General features: G+C 42.2%; 1 protein-coding gene across 6 annotated transcripts in view; it reads left to right on the top strand.

Annotated features, from left to right (window-relative positions):
* Positions 1-20,222, top strand: part of NEK10 (NIMA related kinase 10) — a 247,454-nt gene that overhangs the window by 31,887 nt on the left and 195,345 nt on the right. For all 6 annotated transcript variants that reach the window (XM_017498233.2, XM_017498232.2, XM_017498230.2 and 3 more), the window contains exon 6: positions 14,718-14,802. In XM_017498233.2, the coding sequence (XP_017353722.1) occupies positions 14,718-14,802 (85 nt within the window). The remainder of the gene's footprint in view (positions 1-14,717; positions 14,803-20,222) is intronic.

Below are 20,222 nucleotides of genomic sequence, written 5' to 3'. Positions count from 1 at the left end.
TTAATTTCTTCTTGCTTCTACCTTGGAAAGTTGTGGTTTCCAGGAATTTATCCATTTCCTCTAGGTTTTTCAGTTTGTTAGCATGTAATTGTTCATGATGATCTCTGATGATCTTTTATATTTTTGTGTTGTCAGTTATATTGTCTCCTTTTTCATTTCTGATTTTGATTTGGGTCTTTTTGTCTTTGTTAGTCTAACTAGTGGTTCAACAATCTTGTTTATCGTTTTGAAGAACCAACTTTTTGTTTCATTGATGCTTTAAGTATTGTTTTTTAGTCTCTAATTTGTTTAATTCTGCTCTGATCTTTTTTATTTCTTTCCTTCTGCTAATTTGGGGTTTGGTTTGTTCTTGCTTTGCTAGTTTCTTGAGGTGCATTGTGAGATTGTTTAAAAATCTTTCTACTTTTTTGATGTAAGCATTTTATTGCTATAAACTTTCTTCCTCCTCCTCCTCCTCCTCCTCCTCCCCCCCTTCTTCTTCTTCTTCTTCTTCTTCTTCTTCTTCTAGGACAGAGTCTCACTCTTTTGCCAGGCTGGAGGGCAGTGGCATGATCTCAGCTCACTGCAACCTCCACCTCCTGGGTTCAAGTGGTTCTCATGCCTTGGCCTGAGTAGCTGGGATAACAGGCGCGCACCACCATGCCCAGCTAATTTTTGCATTTTTAGTAGAGATGGGATTTCACCATGTTGGCCAGGCTGGTCTTGAACTCCTGACCTCTGGTAATCTGCCTGCCTCAGCCTTCTAAAGTGCTGGGATTACAGGTGTGAGCCACCGCACCCAGCCTAAACTTCCTTCTTAGTACAGCATTTGCTGTGTCCTATAGGTTTGGGTATGTTGTGTTTCCACTTTCATTCGTTTCAATAAATTTTTCGATTTACATTTTAATTTCTTTATTGACCCAGTGGTCATTCAGGAGCAAATGTTTAATTTCCATGTATTTGTGTAGTTTCCAAAGTTCCTCTTGTTATTGATTTTTAGTTTTATTTCATTCTGCTCTGAGAAGATACTTAATATGATTTCACTTTTTAAAGATGTGTTGAGACTTATTTTGTAGCCTAACATGGTCTATTCTGGAGACTGGTCTATATACTGAGGAGAAGAACTGTATTCTGCAGTTGCTAAGTTCTTGGATAAAATGTTCTGTTAACATCTGTTATGTTCGTTTGGTCTAATGTCCAGTTTAAATCCAGTGTGTGTTTGTTGATTTTCTGTCTAGAACCTCTGTTTACTGTTGAGAGTGGGCGTGTTAAAGTCTCTCACTATTATTATATGAGTCTATCTCTCTCTTTTTATCTAGTAATATTTGCTTTATGAATTTGGGTGCTACAGTGTTAGTTGCACAAATATTTAGCATTATTATTTCCTCTTGCTAGATTGATCCCTTTACCATTAACATTTATCATTGATCTAGTCTGTTTTTGAGGCTTTTGAATATATTTTGTATTTATTCAATGAATTCTTTAGTTTAAGAATTTCTCTTTGGTTCTTTTTGGTAAATTTCTAATTTGTATCCTGAATTGTTTTTCTGATTTATTTATATATTTTTTGGACTTTTCTTGTATCTCACTGAACTTATTTTGAAACAATAACTTGAATTCTTTTTGCATGATTTTGTGAATTTATTTTTGATTAGGATCTATTGTTGAATAATCATTGCTCTCCTTTGGAGGTATCGTATTTCCTTGTTTTTTCATGTTTCCTGTGTCCTTACATTGATATCTGCGCATCTAATTTTTAAAATTGGCTTTCATATGGGAGGACTTTCTCCTGAGCATGAATCTATAATGTTGGTTGGGTAGGGTACTTTGGCTTTGATTTTGGGTGAGTACAGTTGCACAGTATCTGTATGATTTCTTTCTCTATAAACAGTGTCTGTGGTATCTGAGATTTCCTCAGTGGCTTAGTGTGTAGTTATTCCTGGAGGCTGTGGTGTAGTTTTGCTGGAGACTGGGACACCAGGTAGGCTAGTCTTTAGTCTTCAGGTGAGGAAGCAGTGGGATAGCATGCCTATCCTGGGGACCTGGATGGCATACTCTTGCACCAGTGTTAGCAGGTCCAGGTGGGTTTCTTCTTGGGACTCCAGGTGGCTTACTTGGATGCCAGTAGTGGCAACCATGGGCTGGACAGGTAGAAGGGTTCTCACGCCCTTGGGCAGCTGGTGTGGGATGAGTGATGATAGTGGCAGTTGAAGGATTACCCTCTGGGTCCCAAGTGGTACATGCTGGTGTTGGTGGTGGCGGCAATGGGCTGGGCAGACTGGTTTCCAGGCCTGTAGGCAGCACATGCTCATAGGTGCTAGCTATGGTTATAGTGGCTTGGTGGGTGGGCTCTACTTCAGGCCCTTGGGAGGAGAGTTTAGGTGCCAATGGTGGTACACTGGGTTGGGAAATCCCCTGGTCCCTGGACTATATGCTTTTGTATGGAGGGGAGGGTGAAGCTGGGCTAGGCAGGCTGGTCCTCAGGGCCCCACAGTTATGTTTACAGGTGTTGGCCGTGGTAGGCAGGAACAGGGAAACCTCTAGGCCACTGGCAGAATGCCACTGGGTGGTGGTGGTGGGAGGTGATGTGTTTTTAGTGATGGCAGCCTAGGCCAGCAGATGGTAAGCATGTGTCCCACTTCTGCCTCAGCCCCAGGTATGGTAGCCCATGATTGCTTGTCCCTAAGCCCCAGGGCAAACAGCCAGCTCTTCTCTTGCACCTCTGTCCCAGCACTGCTGGCCTCCAGGATAGTGTACCTTCTCTTGGGGTTGGGACTCTAGAATGGTGCCTTGGTCAGCCCTGGTGGCAGCCTGTGTCTTTATCATGCCTCCTATCTGGGTGTGGTAGCTCACGGTTGCTTGTGCCTAAGCCCTGCAGGCAACGGCTCATGCTTCTCTTGCACCTCAGCTCCAGTGCTGCTAGGCTGCGAGTCTATTGAAGACAATGTTCTTTTTTTTTTTTTTAAGACGGAGTTTGGCTCTTGTTGACTAGGCTGGAGTGCAATGGTGCGATCTCATCTCACTGCAACCTCCACCTCCGAGGTTTGAGTGATTCTCCTGCTTCAGCCTTGTGAGTAGCTAGGATTACAGGTGCCCGCCACCATACCCACCTAATTTTTGTAGTTTTAGGAAAGACAGGTTTTTACCATGTTGGCCAGATTGGTCTCAATCTCCTGACCTCAAGTAATCCACCTGCCTCGGCCTCCCAAAGTACTGGGGTTACAGGCTTGAGCCACTGTGCATGGCTCTGGGTCAAGGGGCTCTCCCATGGCTAGGATTACAGGAGTCCATGGTGATAATGTGAACCACTGAGGGTCTCTCACTCACACTTTCCCTGTATTGTAGTCTCTCTTGAGTCCCAGCTCATCTTGGCTGAGCAGGCTGCCTCACTTCCTTCTCCTTCTTTACTTTAGGTATTGCCTACCACTTGTCTATTGAATTACAGTATTCTCTTTTGGGTGACCTGTTTGAGGCATAATTATCTACTCACTATTTTGTTTCTTCTTAGTGGAGGAAGCAAGTACAAAATGCCCCTAGTCAGGTCTCTTGAACTGTTACTCCCGGTAACTAATCTCAATGTGTGGCAGGATATGGAAACAAATTTTGGTCTTCCAATCTTTTTTTTTTTTTCTTTTTTTAAATTACAATCTTTTTTCTTTTCTGTCATGACATCATTTGTCTGTAGTAGTGTTTGATTCCATTTCCATCTCATCTGCCTGAACAGGAAAGCACAAAGAGTGCTTGGTATCCAAGACCAGGTTGTTATGAGCTGTGATGGGAAGTAAAAGTTATAAAAACATTATCATATTCTCTAATTAATTGACCTCTTATAAAATTGACCTCCATTCAGATATGTCTTGTGTAAAGCTGCTTCTTTGGGATTCCTCTTTGTCAGTCCATTCCTTGCTGGTGTGAAGATTCCATATTATGAGGCATTATATTATTGATTTGCGAAACAGACTTGCAAATCTGGCTAAAGATGTAGAATTTTATGAAATTATTGAAAGTGATGAAGCTGAGCTGGTAGAATATGACGCATCAGGCTCAGGCAGAAACAGGCCACCTGACAATTAAGGAAGAGAGTGTTAGCAAGGAAGATAATGAGGGTATGTTTTGAGAAACAAAGAATAGGAGAGGACTTTGGGAAAAAATATATTCATAAAAATGAACCTCGTTTTCTTGCAAAATCAAAAATTTAAGAACAAATGTTGGATCATGTTATATGATTATTTTTTCAGAAAAAGTATGCCAGAAATGTCAGCGGAATTCATTCTTACTTTATTCTATTTACCAGGACAATGTCGCAGTATAACTTAAATGTTATTAAATGTAAAATATAATACATCTTGGTTTCATAATTTATTTTTTAAGATGATGTTTCAATCTTTCCTTCTGCTCTTTAATACAACATTTGGTGTTATTTTGAAGTGGGTTTACTTAACTGGCCTCGTTCTGGTACTATTGTTCTAGAATAACCAGGATATACCTCTTCCCTTGCCTGTAACTAGAGGTAAGCTTGTCCCAGTTGCTCATTGTAGTTGGAATGAGTTGGAAGAAACCATTTAGTATGACCTTATTTCTCAAAAAATTAATTTACTTTTCTAAAAAGAATGAATTAGTATCCTTATTGTTTTATACACCAGTTTCCTGACATATCTGCTACCAATTTGAAGAATTTTGGAAATGAGTCTGTAAGGAGTCTAGATGAGAAGTATGCTTGCACTATGTGTAAGAGAAAACTTCTTGAATTAGGAGAAAACATCACAATGTTATTAGAAATTATCGTAAAAAGTATTCTGAGAACATCACAGATACTTATAACCAAGAGGAGTAATATGGTTATTTGTTTAGCTATCAAAGAATTTGTTATCCATGTCCACTCCAGGCCTAGATCATAAAACAAGTGACTCTTTTCCTTTCAGTCTTTACCTGGTCCTCAGTACTGACTATCCAGACCCCATCACAGAGGGAGGTGAGATGAGAGGACCAGAAGTTAGGATGCAGGGGGAATCTCTTCAGTGTTATGAATAAATTCTTGAAATAGATGAAGCTAATGAAAAGATGCCTTTTCTATGAATTTATCTCTTCAGCCAGTATAGAGGCCAGTAGAGGCCTTTGAAGTTTCTGTATTGCCTAAGAAAAAAGAAGTCTGGTCAGCTTGGTAAAGTCTGCCAGATAGTTGAGAACTTCCCCAGAGACAAAGCTTCAAGGCCAGGCGTGGTGGCTCACGCCTGTAATCCCAGCACCTTGGGAGGCTGAGGCAGGCGGATCACCTGAGGTCAGGAGTTCAAGAGCAGCCTGACCAACATGGTGAAACCCTGTCTCTAAATATATATATATATATATTTAAATTATATAATTTATATATAAAACAACAACAAAAAAAGGAAGAATCGATTGAACCCAGGAGGTGGAGGTTGCAGTAAGCCGAGATCACACCACTGCACTCCAGCCTGGGCGACAGAGCGAGACTCCATCTCAAAAAAAAAAAAAAAAAAAAAAAAAAAAAGGCTTCAAGTCAAACACAAAAAATGAGGAAAAAAAAAGGATCATTAAGGCTGCAAAATCTTGAGGTTTGTGTCTCTTTTTTTTTTTTTTTTGGAGATGCACCCAGGCTGGAGTGCAGTGGCCTGATCTCAGCTCGCTGCAGCCTCCACCTCCTGGGTTTAAGTGATTCTCCTGCCTTAGCCTCCTGAGTAGTTCGGATTATAGGTGCATGCCATCATGCCCACCCAATTTTTGTATTTTTTAGTAGAGACAAGGTTTTGCCATGTTAGTCAGGCTGGTCTTGAACATCTGATTTCAGGTGATTCACCTGCCTTGGTCTCCCAAGGTGCTGGGATTACAGGCGTGAGGAACTGCGCCCGGCCAGGTTTGTATCTTTATGTACTAAAAAATCCTCTAATGGCCCACTCCTTAGTGGGTTCACAGAGTTCTTTGAGTCTTTTTCCTTCTTGGCCTCATCTCCTTATGCTGTCCAGTTTCTCTCCTGGACTTATTGAGGTCAGAGTGAAATTTCTGTTCCTTTGAAAGTTATTCTTTCTGTCACCTCTGATCCTTTGACCATGCTAGTCCTTTGCCTGAGGCACTCTGTCCTCACCTCTTTGCAGGTCTTTTATCCCCTGCTCAAGCCATTGACACTGGTTTTTTGGGGAACATTGAGGCTAATATTGTTCATTTAGAATTTCTTTGCATTAAATTATTTTGATTGCTTTTAAAAATTTGGAAAACACAAACTTATAAAAACATGAAAATTTGCTGTTTATACCACCCTTAGAAATAGCTGCATTAATTTTTGATGTATTTCTTTTAAATCTTTTAACAATTTTATGCTTTTTTTCCTTCACTTATTTGATAGATTATTATGCACATACAAAACTACCTTCTGCCTTTACCCAGAGTAGAACTTTTTAAACACCTGGATCATTGAGAATATAAACGTGTCTTTTTGCCTCTCTTTTACTCTATTTCTCATGCAATGTTATCTGGGGTATTTTAGGTAAATGTGTACACACACACACACACACACACACACACACACACACACACAGTCAACCCTTGGTATCCAAGGGTTCTGCATCATCAGATTCAACCAACTGCAAATTAAAAAAGTATTCAGGAAAAACAATAAAAACACAATAAAATATTTACATAGCATTTATATCATATTAGGTATTATGAGTAATCTAAGATGATTTATAGTGTATGAGAGAAAGTGTGTATGTTCTGTGGATTTTGGTGGCCATGGGGATCCCAGAACTCCTGCGGATACCAAGGGATGACTACATATACCAAAAAAGTCACGAAATTGTAGAGGTAGAATGGACTTTGAAGAAAACCTTCTTCAGCCTCATTTGATAGGTGTGGGAGATGGGTCGAAGTCCAAGGTCCCAAGACAAAGCCTTGGCTGGTCTCTTTTCTTTAATGCCTCACTGATTCCCTTGTTCTTTACTAATCGATGCACATTTAAAATTTGTTTTGGTGCACCAGGGAAAGTGTCACTTTGGTCACCAGATTTGCTATTTACTATTGCTTGTGTAGCTCATTTACTTGGTTGTCAACAGGCATGCAATGAAAATGTTCCTACCTTCCCAGGAAAGAACTGGTTGTTCTTTGGCTACAGGTAACCACCAGAACCAGTTTTAAACCTGGCCAAATCGATAAATGACAGTTTCTCCTCAGTACACGACTTTCTGAGAGCCAGGCAGTAACTGATAGTCACATTCCAGGAATTGTATTTCCACAGCTAAAAATCAACCACTTCCTAAACAGCCTTGTGAAGCCTGCCCTTTCCTAAATTTTCCTCTCTGCTTTGCTTTAAGAAATGGGGCCTTCTAAGTCCCTTTTCACGTTGCTGATAAAGACATACTTGAGACTGGGTAATTTATGCAGGAAAAAAGTTTAATGGACTTACAGTTCCATGTGGCTGGGGCAGCCTCAGAATCATTGTGGAAGGCAAGGAGGAGCAAGGCACGTCTTACATGGATGGCAGCAGGCAAAGAGAGCTTGTGCAGGGAAACTCCCATTTTTAAAACCATCAGATCTCATGAGACTTATTCACTATCATGACAGTAGCACGGAAAAGACCTGCCCCCATGACTTAATTACCTCCCACCAGGACCCTCCCACAACATGGCCCTCCCACAACATGTCCCTCCCACAGCCAAACCATATCACTCTCTTTTGCTGAAAATTCATCTTTTGTTACACATATTGATTTGTGGGCTCTTCCTTCTTTAAGCATCTCAAAGTTAACATGTTTAAAATAGTGCTTTGATATTTCTCACGCAGAATGAGAGAATGCCTCAGTTTTAGTGTTCCCCATCAGCTAGTCCAAACTGCCATCATTTCTTGCTTGGACCATTGCACTAGGCTAACAGGGCTCCCTGCTTTTGATGCTTGGCTCTTTATACTCTGTTCTCAACACTGCATTTAGAAGAATCCATTCAAAATCTCAGTCAGGTTATGTCAATCCTCTGCCCAGAGCCTTCCAGTGACTTCCCTGAATAAAAAAATCCAAAGGCCCTGTTCTTATTTTACACAGCCCTTAAAGCTCTGGCTTCTGCTATCTGTCTCACCCCAACCCCTATTGCTCTATCTTTGCTCACTCTGCTCCAATCCTACTTGCTTCCTTGCTATTCTTTGCAGATTATAGTATTCCCACTTCAGGGACTATGTATTTAACTGCTCTACTGCTCTGACCTGGACATCCATATGGCTCAATCCCTGAAAGCATTCAGATGCTAATCTTATCAAAGAACTGTTCTCCGACTTGTCTTAAAATAGCACACCCAGTACTCAATAAATCCTGAACCTTGATTATTCTCCACCAGCCACCACCTGATACGCATTTTCACTTGTTTTTGTGATCAGAATGTAAGTTCATGAGTACAAGTGCATGGGTTTGTCCTCTGCTGTACTTCTGGGCTTGTAACAGTACTTGGCTGATCACAGGTGATGAGCATATATTAAATATTTGAAAACATTCTGAAATTTTCATTAATTGTATAAAGAAAGGCTTCTAAGAATGCCCATTTATATCCTGATTTTAGAGGCCAACATGATCCATTTGATGGGCTCCTGATTGGGTGCACATTCCATGCTAGGTTTAGTGGGGGACACAGACAAAGAACAAAGACCTATTAAGCATAGTAAAGTAAGTCAGTGAGAATTCCCTAAATAATCATGTAGGATGAATTTCTTCACATATATTCTTGTATTTTTGTTTTTAAAGTTTTGCATTGATGTGAATTTTACTTTTGCAACTCTCCAAAAACATAGGATTCTGTCTTAAGAATTTGAGGTGATATTTATTCTGAAACAGGTTTGAATTCCTCCATTTTTAAACACTGAGTCAAAGATGGCAGGTTCTTTTGGTTTATCTTACGTGTTAATGAAAACAGTACTACAATGTGAAAAGGGCTGTGACATCAAAGAGACAGAGTGTGCTACAAGTGGCGGTCAGCATTGCCACCTCTGCCCTTTGCATCGGTGCCTGGGTTCAGTTCCCCCTGCTTTCTTGTAACAGCACAGCTTCGTGACTGATGTTTTGCTTAGAACCCTCACGTCACATATTGGCTTCTCTTAACTGTGCAAGAAGCTGAAACCCCGGCTACTCTTTCCCCTTTCAGATATTGTGTCTCCAGTGCTTTTCCTTCTCTTTCTTTTGATGGCAGAACATGGCACCTGATGCTGACAGCAGAATGGCAGGTGGTCATGGACAGGGGCAGCAGGAGCTGGTCACGCTGCCATGTATTAATAGTCCTGTGAAAACAGTGGCGTAAGTTCAGTCACAAGGGGGACAAATATTTGCCCGCTTATGAATTTGCTTCTCTGTGTGGCTGCTATATTGAGACATGGCCTCTAGAGAAATACTATCTTTGCAGACAGACAGGTTTTTCAGGGCTGCCCCCGTGCCACTCTGCTGAATGCGACTGTTCCCATATTAAACGTATCTGTGGAGTCACTTTCTCTTCAGCCATCCTTTGTATAGATTTAGGTGGAGGGGAGGGATGGCAGGAGCACTGGAAGGGAGTCTGGCACCTGGCTCTGTTACTTACTGTGCAGCTGTGTACTGAGCAGACGTTCAGCTCTTCCAGGCTGCAATTACTGAGTCAGTAAAATAAAGATGCCCATCTTTATAATCTGTCACTATTATTCACTGTGATTCTCCAGTTGCACTAAGCTGTGTGTTTCCTAGTCCTCTAGCTCTTGGCAAACGGATATATATATATTGTCTTACGGAGCATGCAATTCCCCTTCAACACCAGCACTTCATCCCATGCACCCGTCCTTGCAGTGGTTTAAGGGCTGAGAGCCAAGGAAGGAACAACTGCTCTTTCAGAGGTCAGCGAGAAGCCAGAGAACTCAGCCACCAGGAATTCTATTTACATTTACAGCAGCAGAGGCCACGTAGAAATATTAATAGCTTTGGGTTCAGTTCCCAAATTGCAAAACAAAACAAAAATGCCATTTGGTTGGAACAGAACTTTCAACTCTGAGATTTTCCTGGAATTCTTCATTTATGTACACTTCTTTATTTAAAAAAAACTATTCCAGAATTTTTGTTCTATACTTTTTCCTGGGAGGTGGGAAGGAAACAAACTTTTTATATTTATATTAATATGAAAAGTCACTGAAAAAGTCATGAAATGTCCTCATGAAGATTGTATATGGCTAACAGTAAAAATACCAAGTGAACACATATTTGTAGCATGAATCATCTCTTAAAATGTCCCATGACTTTTCCTTTAAATAATGAAAAGTAATTAGCATTCAGCATCACTAGGTTGCTAGCAGCTGTTGCAACCTGATCATTATTTCCTTTAGGTCTTTGGATTGTAGTATCTTTGCCCTGCACTTCAGGCTACATGCTGTCTTTAGCTAAGCCCAGTACCTGAAAGAGAAACTTGTCATGTACCCGCTTCCTAATCATAAAGATGAAAGATATCCTCTTTGAATTAGGAGCCTAGAATAACCGCGTGTGTGTGTGTGTGTGTGTGTGTGTGTGTGTGTGTGTGTGTATGTATGTTTATTTTTTCTCTTTCTTTTTTGCCAGAATTTGGCTTTTCTTGCCCAGGCTGGAGTGCAATGGTGTGATCCTGGCTCCGGGGTTCTAGCGGTTCTCCTGTCTCAGCCTCCTTAGTAGCTGGGATTACAAGCATGCGCCACCACGCCTGGCTAATTTTGTATTTTTAGTAGGGACGGGGTTTCACCATACTGGCCGCCTGGTCTCGATCTCCCAACCTCTGGTTATCTGCCCACCTCGGCCTCCCACAGTGCTGGGATTACAGGTGTGAGCCACTGTGCCCAGCCAGAATAACCATATTTTAAATAAATGCCCCATAGATGATTTTGAATTCAAAATGTATTTCAGATTTGGTTTATTTTTCCCAATGCTGGTATGTCCGATCTGAAATCAGGATGAACCATAGTACAGTTACTGATGTGGCCTCAGATAATTCTGTCTGGCTGGCAGTTTCAGGATTGGTTGAATCCTGACTCTATTTTCAGAAGAAACTGGGCTTTGTCCCCTTGGCAAAAAGGGGTCACTGACAAGGTGCTTGGGCCAGAGGAGGGGCTGAGGTGTTCATGGCAACTGTGGTGGGCAGCACAGCTGCCAGGAGCCAGGAGTCTTGGTGATGGGAAGAAGGGTCATTCTCAGCCAGCGATGTTCTTTGCACATCTTACTCAACATCTCTGCACAGAGCCAGGCCTTGCTGGGGGACTCTAATTTATAATGAGCACTCAGGAATACAAGGCTTTGGGAGGAGCCTACCTATCAGCCTCCTTCCCATGAGGTCAGTCTTTGTGGGTGGAAGGAATGGTGAGTGGCTTGGGGTGGAGTACGGGTGGGGTGGGGTGGGGAGAAGCACTTCTAGTGGCGGCCACTACAGATGTTCATCTAACTCTGAGGAAGGGGGTTCTTATTCACTCAGGTTTGAGATATGCAGGTTTTGGGGCAGAGTTAGATTTCTCAGGATCATAGAGGAGACAAAGCTGAACTGTACCCAGAGGCCAAGGATCAACCTGGGACAGGACAGGCAATAGGTGGCTTGGGTCCACAGCTCAAGTAATTGCTCTGTTTGACAAGGGGCACATCTTTATTTTTGTTGGATACACAAACAGATCAGCTGTGGAGGCAGGAGATGTGGAGAAATTACATGGATTTTAGTCTAGAATAGCTTCCATGATCTCTCTCACTTTTTCTTAGCTGAGTATGAAATAGAAAATGCTTTGTGTTTTAGGCTTTTGCTAATGTGTGCACTAAGTACCACTATGGAACTAGCTTGGAGGGCAGTGTGAGCAAGTGTCACCTGGCTGGGACCACCTTCTGTTTCCAAGTTCCAGTGCATGACAGTGCTCAGCCTCCCTTCCTCACCTCAGGAGATCAGTCTGGGCTGTGCTGGCCACTTCTGCACCACAACATACCGTGGTTAGAACAACTGCAGGCGACTGGCCTCATGTCACGGAGAACATCTTTGAAATTCTTTATGAGGTTCCAGTGTTGAAAAGCCACAGAAGGGTTTCATGGGAAGCACCTTAGGCACTGGACCTTGGCCCAGCCATGAAATGAGAGGGTCAGCATGGCTGGGAGGGAGTGAACAAGGGGCAGTGGAAAGAGGTAAGGACAGAGGTATACTGGTGAGGCCAGGCCCTGGAGGGCCTGTGAGTCATGGTACGGACGTTGGTTTTTACGCTGAACGAGATGGGGTCTGTTGGAGGGCTTGGGCCAAGGAATGACGTGAATGGAGAATCATCTTGGCAGATGTGAGAGCGCACAGGAGGGGCAAAGCTGGAAGCAAAGATGCCAGGTAGGAGGCTTTTGCAATGGTTCAAGCAAAAGATGATGGTGGCTTGAGCCCAGATCGGGGTGGAGGGGATAGTGAGAAGCGGCCAGGTTGTGGAGACAGATATTTTAAAGGCAGAGCAGGCAGTATTTGCTAAGGAATTGGCAAAGAATGTGAGGGAAATAGAGGAGGCAAGAACACCACCAAGGGTTTCTGTCTGGTCACCTAGATGACTTGAAGGATCAGACCTGAGGGGAAGTTCATCAAGTCAGTTTCAGACATGCTAATTATCAAACTGAGAGTCAGGAAGCCACAGGTTCTGGTTTCAGTCTGGGCTCTGTTGCTCCAACTCCTTGGTTACAAGTATCCTCAATAACTGATGTGAAACGCACCTTGCACCGTGCACATTCTATAGCCTGTGAAGCAACATTGGAAACTGGCTGAAAACCTTGACTACGTTTACTACTAACTATAACTGGATGTGGGACAGCTGAGCAACAAAATAGAAATTGTTCACAGTGGCCCAGCAGGGTCAGGAAGGATGTGGGTGTCACCAAAGAGCATAGACTATCCCTACCCCGACTTCCTGCTTCTAAGCTAACCTCACCTTCTGAGCTCATAGAGGCATGCCAGTGGAGGGATTCTCTCTGGACTGAGGAGCTCCCTTAGTTTTAAATCTAAGTGAGAGGTACCTAAACTGAGACCAATCCTTTACAACACTGGTTTAAATCAGAGAATTGGTCATCAGTGCATATCTGAGTGGCTGCTGGGTGCAACACCCTGTGACCACCTCTGAATTGGATTAGTGTCTGGCTTCTTTCAATAACATTACAAAATTGCAATTGTCCTTATTTTAAAGACCTGTGAAAGGATGCAACTAAATCATTCTTTGCTAAAGAAACATACTTTGGAAGCCTCTCAAAATTAGTGGAGTGAATGCTTGTAGCATTCGATGCTGTTGAAGTGATACTTTTAATTTAAGTTGATCTTTAGAAATCTGATGATGGTATTTTGGATATTGGCTATATCCAATATTCAAAGCAAAAATCCAGTTTTTGTTTTTGTTCCCCCTCTGAACAGACCTGTGGTAAATACACCTTCAGTTTCTGTCATAATATGACTTCTCCAGTGACTGTGACTTTGATTTCAAAGGGTTCTGCTGAGTTTCACTGTAGAACTGTAGCGTGGTGGTGGTGTTTTGCCCGGAATCCTCCCATCCTCACCCTTTCGGTTTTGGCCCCTTCCTGTCCAGCAACGCTTGCACCAGTCACCCCCAGGTTCCTTGAGTCTGCCTTGCCTGCAGGCACAGAGAGCCAGTGGTAGTGTCTGGGAATGTTCCATCAGTCCCTCCTGCAGCTCTTGGCCAATCGCAACAGCTTCAGCAGTATAGAAAAGCCCAGTGCCCTTACCTCAGCACAGGACAACTCTCAGGGGTAACTTACATTCCAGAGCCCCACTGTGGGATCGTGTTGGGGGAGATTTTGCCTGATGCCACACCCTCGCTTGGATTTCTCCTCTTCCTATTCCCGTTCCTCCCATTCTCTTACTGGGCTCTCCTGAGAGCATGCTTTCAATCATTAATTTGCACGCACTTCATCTTCATCTCAGGGTCTGCTTCCGGGGAAACTAATCTAATAAAAATACTTTATCATGGTGTTTCCCAAACAGAGCACCAAACTGCCCCAGGGCTGCAGAGAACTCTCAGGAGGCACTGTGAGATATTTTCAATTTTCTAAAAAAACAAAACCAAAAGCCCCCTCAGTGCTACTCAGCATCCATCACATATAGAATGAAGAACTGAAGGCAGTTTGTGATTTCAAAGTTAGGTCACCCTCCCTTCTTTTAGCTGATGGCATATCTTTCAGAAGCTGTATTTTCAGTGGTTGCAATGATTAAACAAAACAAAACAAAACAAAAAAACAAGTACTCTATGAAAGTCAGGGGGAAGAGAAAACAAGGAGGGTGAAGTCTAAACTGATTTCCAGGCTTGAGAAGTTGGTTTGTGTCCACTAATGCACACACCTCCATTAATACATAAGTGTGGTTATGAACATCATCTTTTGATATAATGTATTATTTTTTCCAATGGGTACCAAGTTGTTAGGGGATACATTCTTACTAAGTTGGACCTACCTAAATTTTGGAACATTTAGCTATTTCTTTTGATCTTAGGTTACCTTGAAATATGTGAAATATGACTGGGTCAGTAAGGGTGGTGGCAAGAACCATATAAGTTTGGGGGGGGGCCTCTCCTCCACACTGATAAAAATGGTTTAAATGTGTTTTGAATTAAAATGGGTCAAGTGTTCAAGTACCAAATAACAGTCCCCAGGGCAAAAAAACTAAGTGCTGCTCGTGTTCATTATACTCTTTCATAGCCTTGCATTTTTATGAATTGTCACGCTGGGCTTTTAAACATGAACATGTTCTGTTGTTTTCTTTTTTCAGAGAGTGGGTTAATCGAGCCCCATCTATTCATTTTCTGAGAGTGTTAATCTGTCTGAGGCTACTAATGAGGGATCCATGCTATCAGGTTGGTTGAAAAAGTAATTTTTTTTTTTTACTTGTTATAAAGACAAAATAAAAAACTAGTGGGCTTTTCTTTGAAGTAGTCCATGTTTACTTTTTGTTTTCTCTCTCAAAACTCAATAGCTTCCATATATGGGGAATATCTCATGTGCGATTTAAAAAGATTGGAGAGGAGTGCTTTAATGGAGACAGAAATTTTTATATTTCTGTTGTTTTACTTACGGGATTAAGTGGATTGAACTTTTGGTCTGTGTTTTCATTGTGACCTGGCATTTTAAACCATTTACTGTTCAAGGAGGTATGCACTGGGCCACATCTTCAAACATGTTCAAGGCCAAGCAGCTCCCTAGGTCAAAGTCAGCAGTGATGAGTAGCAGCCTGCTCATGTTGCTGAGAGGCAGCCAGTAGAAAGCCACGGCCTGCAGCTTTACTATCTGCTCCAGGGTCAATCCCTTCCCAACCTGCAGCATCAAATTTGAGTTAGAGGTGAGCAAGGAGTGTCCTACTTGTCTCAGAGGAGGATACTGAGCTCAAGAATCTTTTCCTGGCTGGGCGAGGTGGCTCAGGCCTATAATCCTAGCACACTGGAAGGCTGAGGTGGGTGGATTACCTGAGGTCAGGAGTTTGAGACCAGCCTGGCCAACATGGTGAAACCCTGTGTCTACTAAAAATACAAAAAAAACTTAGCTGGACATGGGAGTGTGTGCCTGTAGTCCCAGCTACTAGGGAGGCTGAGGAGGGGCAATGGCTTAAACCTGGGAGGTGGAGGTTGCAGTGAGCCAAGATGGGGCCACTGCACTCCAGCCTGGGTGACAGAGCCAGATTCCATCTCAAAAACAAACAAAAAAAAGAACCTTTTCCTTCTTTCAGTAGTTAATTTAATATGCTGCTGCCTTTTTTTTTTTTTTTCTTTTGAGATAGAGTTTCACTTTTGTTGCCCAGGATGAAATGCAATGGTGTGATCTCAGCTGACTGCAACCTCCACCTCCTGGGTTCAAGTGATTCTCCTGCTTCAGCCTCCCAAGTAGCTGGGATTACAGGAGTACACCACCATGCCCGGCTAAATTTTGTATTTTTAGTAGAGATGAGGTTTTATCATGTTGGCCAGGCTGGTCTCGAACTCCTGACCTCAGGTGATCTTCCTGCCTCAGCCTCCCAAAGTGCTGACATTACAGGCATGAGCAACTGCACCTGGCCTCTGTTTTTAGTGCCTCTCTAATGGGCATGAGAATTACCTGGACATCTTGTACGTGCAGATCCTGATTCAGTAGGTATAAACTGGAACCCAAGATTCTTCATTTCTATCAAGTTTCATAGGGATGCTATTGCTACTAGTTCACGGCCCATACTTTGCGTAGCAAAGACATAGTGCTTTAGCAGTAAGGCTCTAAAGAAAAGCTTACTTAGCACATTTTTTTTTTTAACCTAAAAAGTATCTCTTTTTATGCCCTGTCCTCATAAGCTGCTAGGAAACTCACACTTTTAATTTTGAACTTGATTTTATTAATGAATTCTTATTTCAGTCAGAATGTGTTTCCTTGAAGTGCCAAGTTTGGAAAAGGAACCATCTTTTCCAAACCTGGCATTTAAGAAAGCGTTTTGGTACCAACCAGGTGCAGAGCCTGCTCTGATTGGACTCTTGTGGGATTCCTGGGCATTACACATCCTTCCATGAGGAGAATGGTCCTCTTCCTCAGACTGTATTCTAAACTGGCCTTGTGCTATTGTAGTTTAGCTAACCACAACCCTTAGGATATGTGAAACAGGGCATCCTTGAAATGGCTTTCTGTCCTGATTGCTCACAATTTTCTGGGTAGGTAAGCATCCTTATTTTCCTGTGACCAACCATACGGAACTATGTGTTCCATACATTTCTGTGCTGCTTTTTGCAATTCTGTTTGGGTCATGCATAAGTAAGGTGGGCCATATGTTTTGTTTTGCCTGGATCAGTCTTATTACGTGCTCACTGTTGCTACCTAATTAGTAATAGCACTCTCTTTTATTCCCCAATACATCTCAGTTTGGATGAAAACATTGTATGTGTAATATTAATGAAGTTTTCCAGGAGGAAGGTCCAGTTAATCTGACTAGAACTAGCAAATATTTGCGCTAGAGATGTTCTGTTTGTTCAGAAAAACTGTTGATAAGGGTGTCGTACTCTGCTGATCTCCCATCTAAAGTTCTGCCTTACTTAGTCTTGTTATGGGTGGACTGGAACAGGGTTGATTGTATTGCCCTCTGAAGGAAAGAATTCAGAGACGACTTTGTTTATGAGATTTTGCGACCAAGACACACATTAAACGAATATTGTCCTGCTGGCCAGCCTTTCCATAGAAGGGAATTATCTCTGAGTCTGTCCTCCCTGGCACTCTCTCCACACAGACGACCACGTGCTCAGACAGTTGTTTAACATCTTGAGGTGCCAAGAATTGTTGGCTGTAGTCACAAAGCTATGCTGGGGTTTACTACAACTTATGACTTAGCCAGCGACTCTCAGCATGCCTTTGTCATGGGTATTTGTTCCCTTCCTCTCTTGTTCAGTAAGTATTGCAGGGTCCACAGCAGCCCTTCAAACCATCTTCACCTTTCTCACCCAAACCCCCTCCTGCCGCCGTTGTTCTCACCAAATTGTATCATCTCTGTTTTACAGGGAAGTCCAAAGCCATCCCAGTGGGAGCTGTCTTATTTTCTCCTCGTTGTTTGAAATATTCGGGTTATCCTGCAACTCTACTTCCTTCATATTTAGAAAGTAATACTCCTCCTCCTGGCCGAGTCTTACCCTTCTACCTGCTGTCTTTCTATTTTCCCTTACCATAAAAATGTTCTTCCTTGACCCAGCCGTTCCTTCAAGTCTTCATCCTCCTTTCATCCTATAGTTCTGGAAAGGCAAGGCTGTGTCTCTTGAATCCGAGTTTCCATTATATGTTTAGTGAATGTTCCAGCAAGGAAAGACTGGAAGGAATGAAGAGAAGCCATTTTGAAGATAGAATTGTTTTTTAGAATTAAAGGAAGGACACGTATTGAGATTTCAGTTGCAGTTGGAGTCCTAAGCAGGATAAAGATAAACATTCACCTTGATTCATTAGAGCGAAGCCATAGCACATTGCTTAACAAAGATAAAGAGAAAACCTTAAAAGATCCTGAATGACAATTATGTTAGAAACAATAATAAAAATCGTTGGATTGAGTAGTCTTCTCTCAGGCTTACATTCTCCAATCTGCTTTTAGCAGGAGACACACTTTACCTCGTTTTCTCTTTGCCTATAGTGATCCTGAGAACCTCTAGCTTTTATTCAGCATTTTTTGGTATTATTTACACATTCTGTTCTTAACCTTGTCTTCATAAATACCCTTCCTCAAAGTTTTTTTTTTTTTTCCTTTACTGTCTTCTCCCATATCTTCCAAGCTCTTGGCTTCAACTATCTTTTTGTTGTTGTTTGTTCACAAGTTCATATCTTCAGCCTCACACTTTCCCCTTTAAGTCCCAAGTTTCCAGAGACATGTTAGACAACCACCTCAATGACGCGGTAGCATAGTGCTTCTCAGCGTATGGTCCCGGGTACTGTTTACAGGTCTCTGAAACCCTTTCAGGGGTTCCACAATATAAAACTATCTTCACCATGATACTAAATGATTCTAAATGATGTTATTTGTCTTTTCACTCTCACTTACACACGTGCAGTGGAATTTTCTCTAAGCTACACAACCTCTCATAACTCTGGCAGCTGATGGAACATGTATACTTGTGCATTCTTGTGTTTAAAAATTTTCTCACTTTTAATTTCTAGTGCAATAAATACAAACAGATACTTTCTAACCCATATAAACAAAAGCTCTTCAAAGTTCTCAGTATTTTTTTTTTTTTTTTGAGACAGAGCCTGGCTCCATGACCAGGCGCCAAGCCAAGTGCAGTGGCGTGATCTCAGCTCACTGCAACCTCTGCCTCCCGGGTTCAAGCAACTCTCCTGCCTCAGCCTCCCGGGTAGCTGGGACTACAGGCATGCGCCACCACGCCCAGCTAATTTTTTTTGATATTTTTAGTAGAGACGGGGTTTCACCATGTTGGCCAGAATGGTCTCGATCTCTTGACCTCGTGATCCGCCTGCCTCGCCTTCCAAAGTGGTGGGATTACAGGCTTGAGCCACCATACCCGGCTGGTTCTTGTAATTTTTAAGAGCGTAAAGGGGTTTGAGACCAAAATTTTGAGGATAACTTTTGTAGCATATTATACTCAGTAACTTTAAAATGGAGCTCTTCAGTTCTTCCCCTCATCCTTGAACTTTTGGAACCAATTCCTGATTCTTTTAACGGCACGATATTTTGTCAGACTGAGGGTAGAAAACTTTAGAAGCATCTATTTCCTTTATTCTCATCCTCCTACAAATCGAGTATACCAAGCTTTTTAGAAGAGTGGTTACAGTTCCAAACCTAGAAAGACAGGTGAAGACCAGTCCCTAGAGGGGCATTAAACTCATAACCAAGGAATGAGCTTTGTGGAGCCACTGATGACTTTTGAACAGAGGAGTAAATGGTCATACCAGTGATTCAGTGTTAAAGGATATGCAGGATGTTCAGCTTTCGTTGATTTAGTTGCCACATAGGTTTAGGATGAGAGCACCTAAACGGAAATGACAGTTTTGGCTGTAATAAAAATATACTGGCATAATGCGCTCCATTTTTAAAAACGTACTTTTTACCAGTATTGTATTATTGGCTCTACTTTTTTAAAAAAGGAACAATTCAGGGGGTAAGCTTAGCAAAGACATTGTTCACATTTTACAGATTGAAGTTCAGATTCACTAGGGGACTTTCTCCAGGTCATTAGGCTCAGAAATTCAGAAACCAGTTTTATGACCTTCTGGCCTGTGACAGGGAAAGATGCTGAGGGCTGAAAGGGCACACAGGACGCGTTGCTGTAACCTAAGCTTGCAGTCCTATTTGCTTTTCAGAACTGTTAAGCCCCTGTGTATACATACCTTGTAGTCATGGTTTTCTTTAGTTTACACTCTTGGGTTAGTACAGTCCTGTTGGTAGAAGGAAAGGAAATGCAAAGAAGACTGGGGCCTGTGAGCGATCTCCTGACCTTGCTCCCCCTTCCACAGGGGCGTGGAAGGAAAGCGTTCATTTCATACGTGAAGGTTAAATTCTTGAGTACATAACGTAATGACAAAATTCTCTAAGAGGGAGTTAGCGGGTTTCTCATGCCTCTACTCTGTAGCAGCACTTCTCAAACTTTTCCACAGGAGTCATACATGTTCTGGGAGACGAACTGTGCTTTGGCAAGGGATGTTTAGGAAAAGCTGCACGCTAGTTTTTCTTTTAGAGACTTAAAGTGCACACCAGCTCCAAAGAGTCCTGATAGAGAATTCGTTAAATTTGTTTTACTTAACATTCCCCAAGCTGCTTGGGTTATGAAACTCTTTT

The sequence above is a fragment of the Cebus imitator genome, unplaced genomic scaffold, assembly GCF_001604975.1.
Source record: "Cebus imitator isolate Cc_AM_T3 unplaced genomic scaffold, Cebus_imitator-1.0 Scaffold239, whole genome shotgun sequence".
NCBI lineage: Eukaryota > Metazoa > Chordata > Mammalia > Primates > Cebidae > Cebus > Cebus imitator.
Note: the sequence above shows the minus strand (reverse complement) of the source record. Positions and strands in the feature narration are given on the sequence as shown.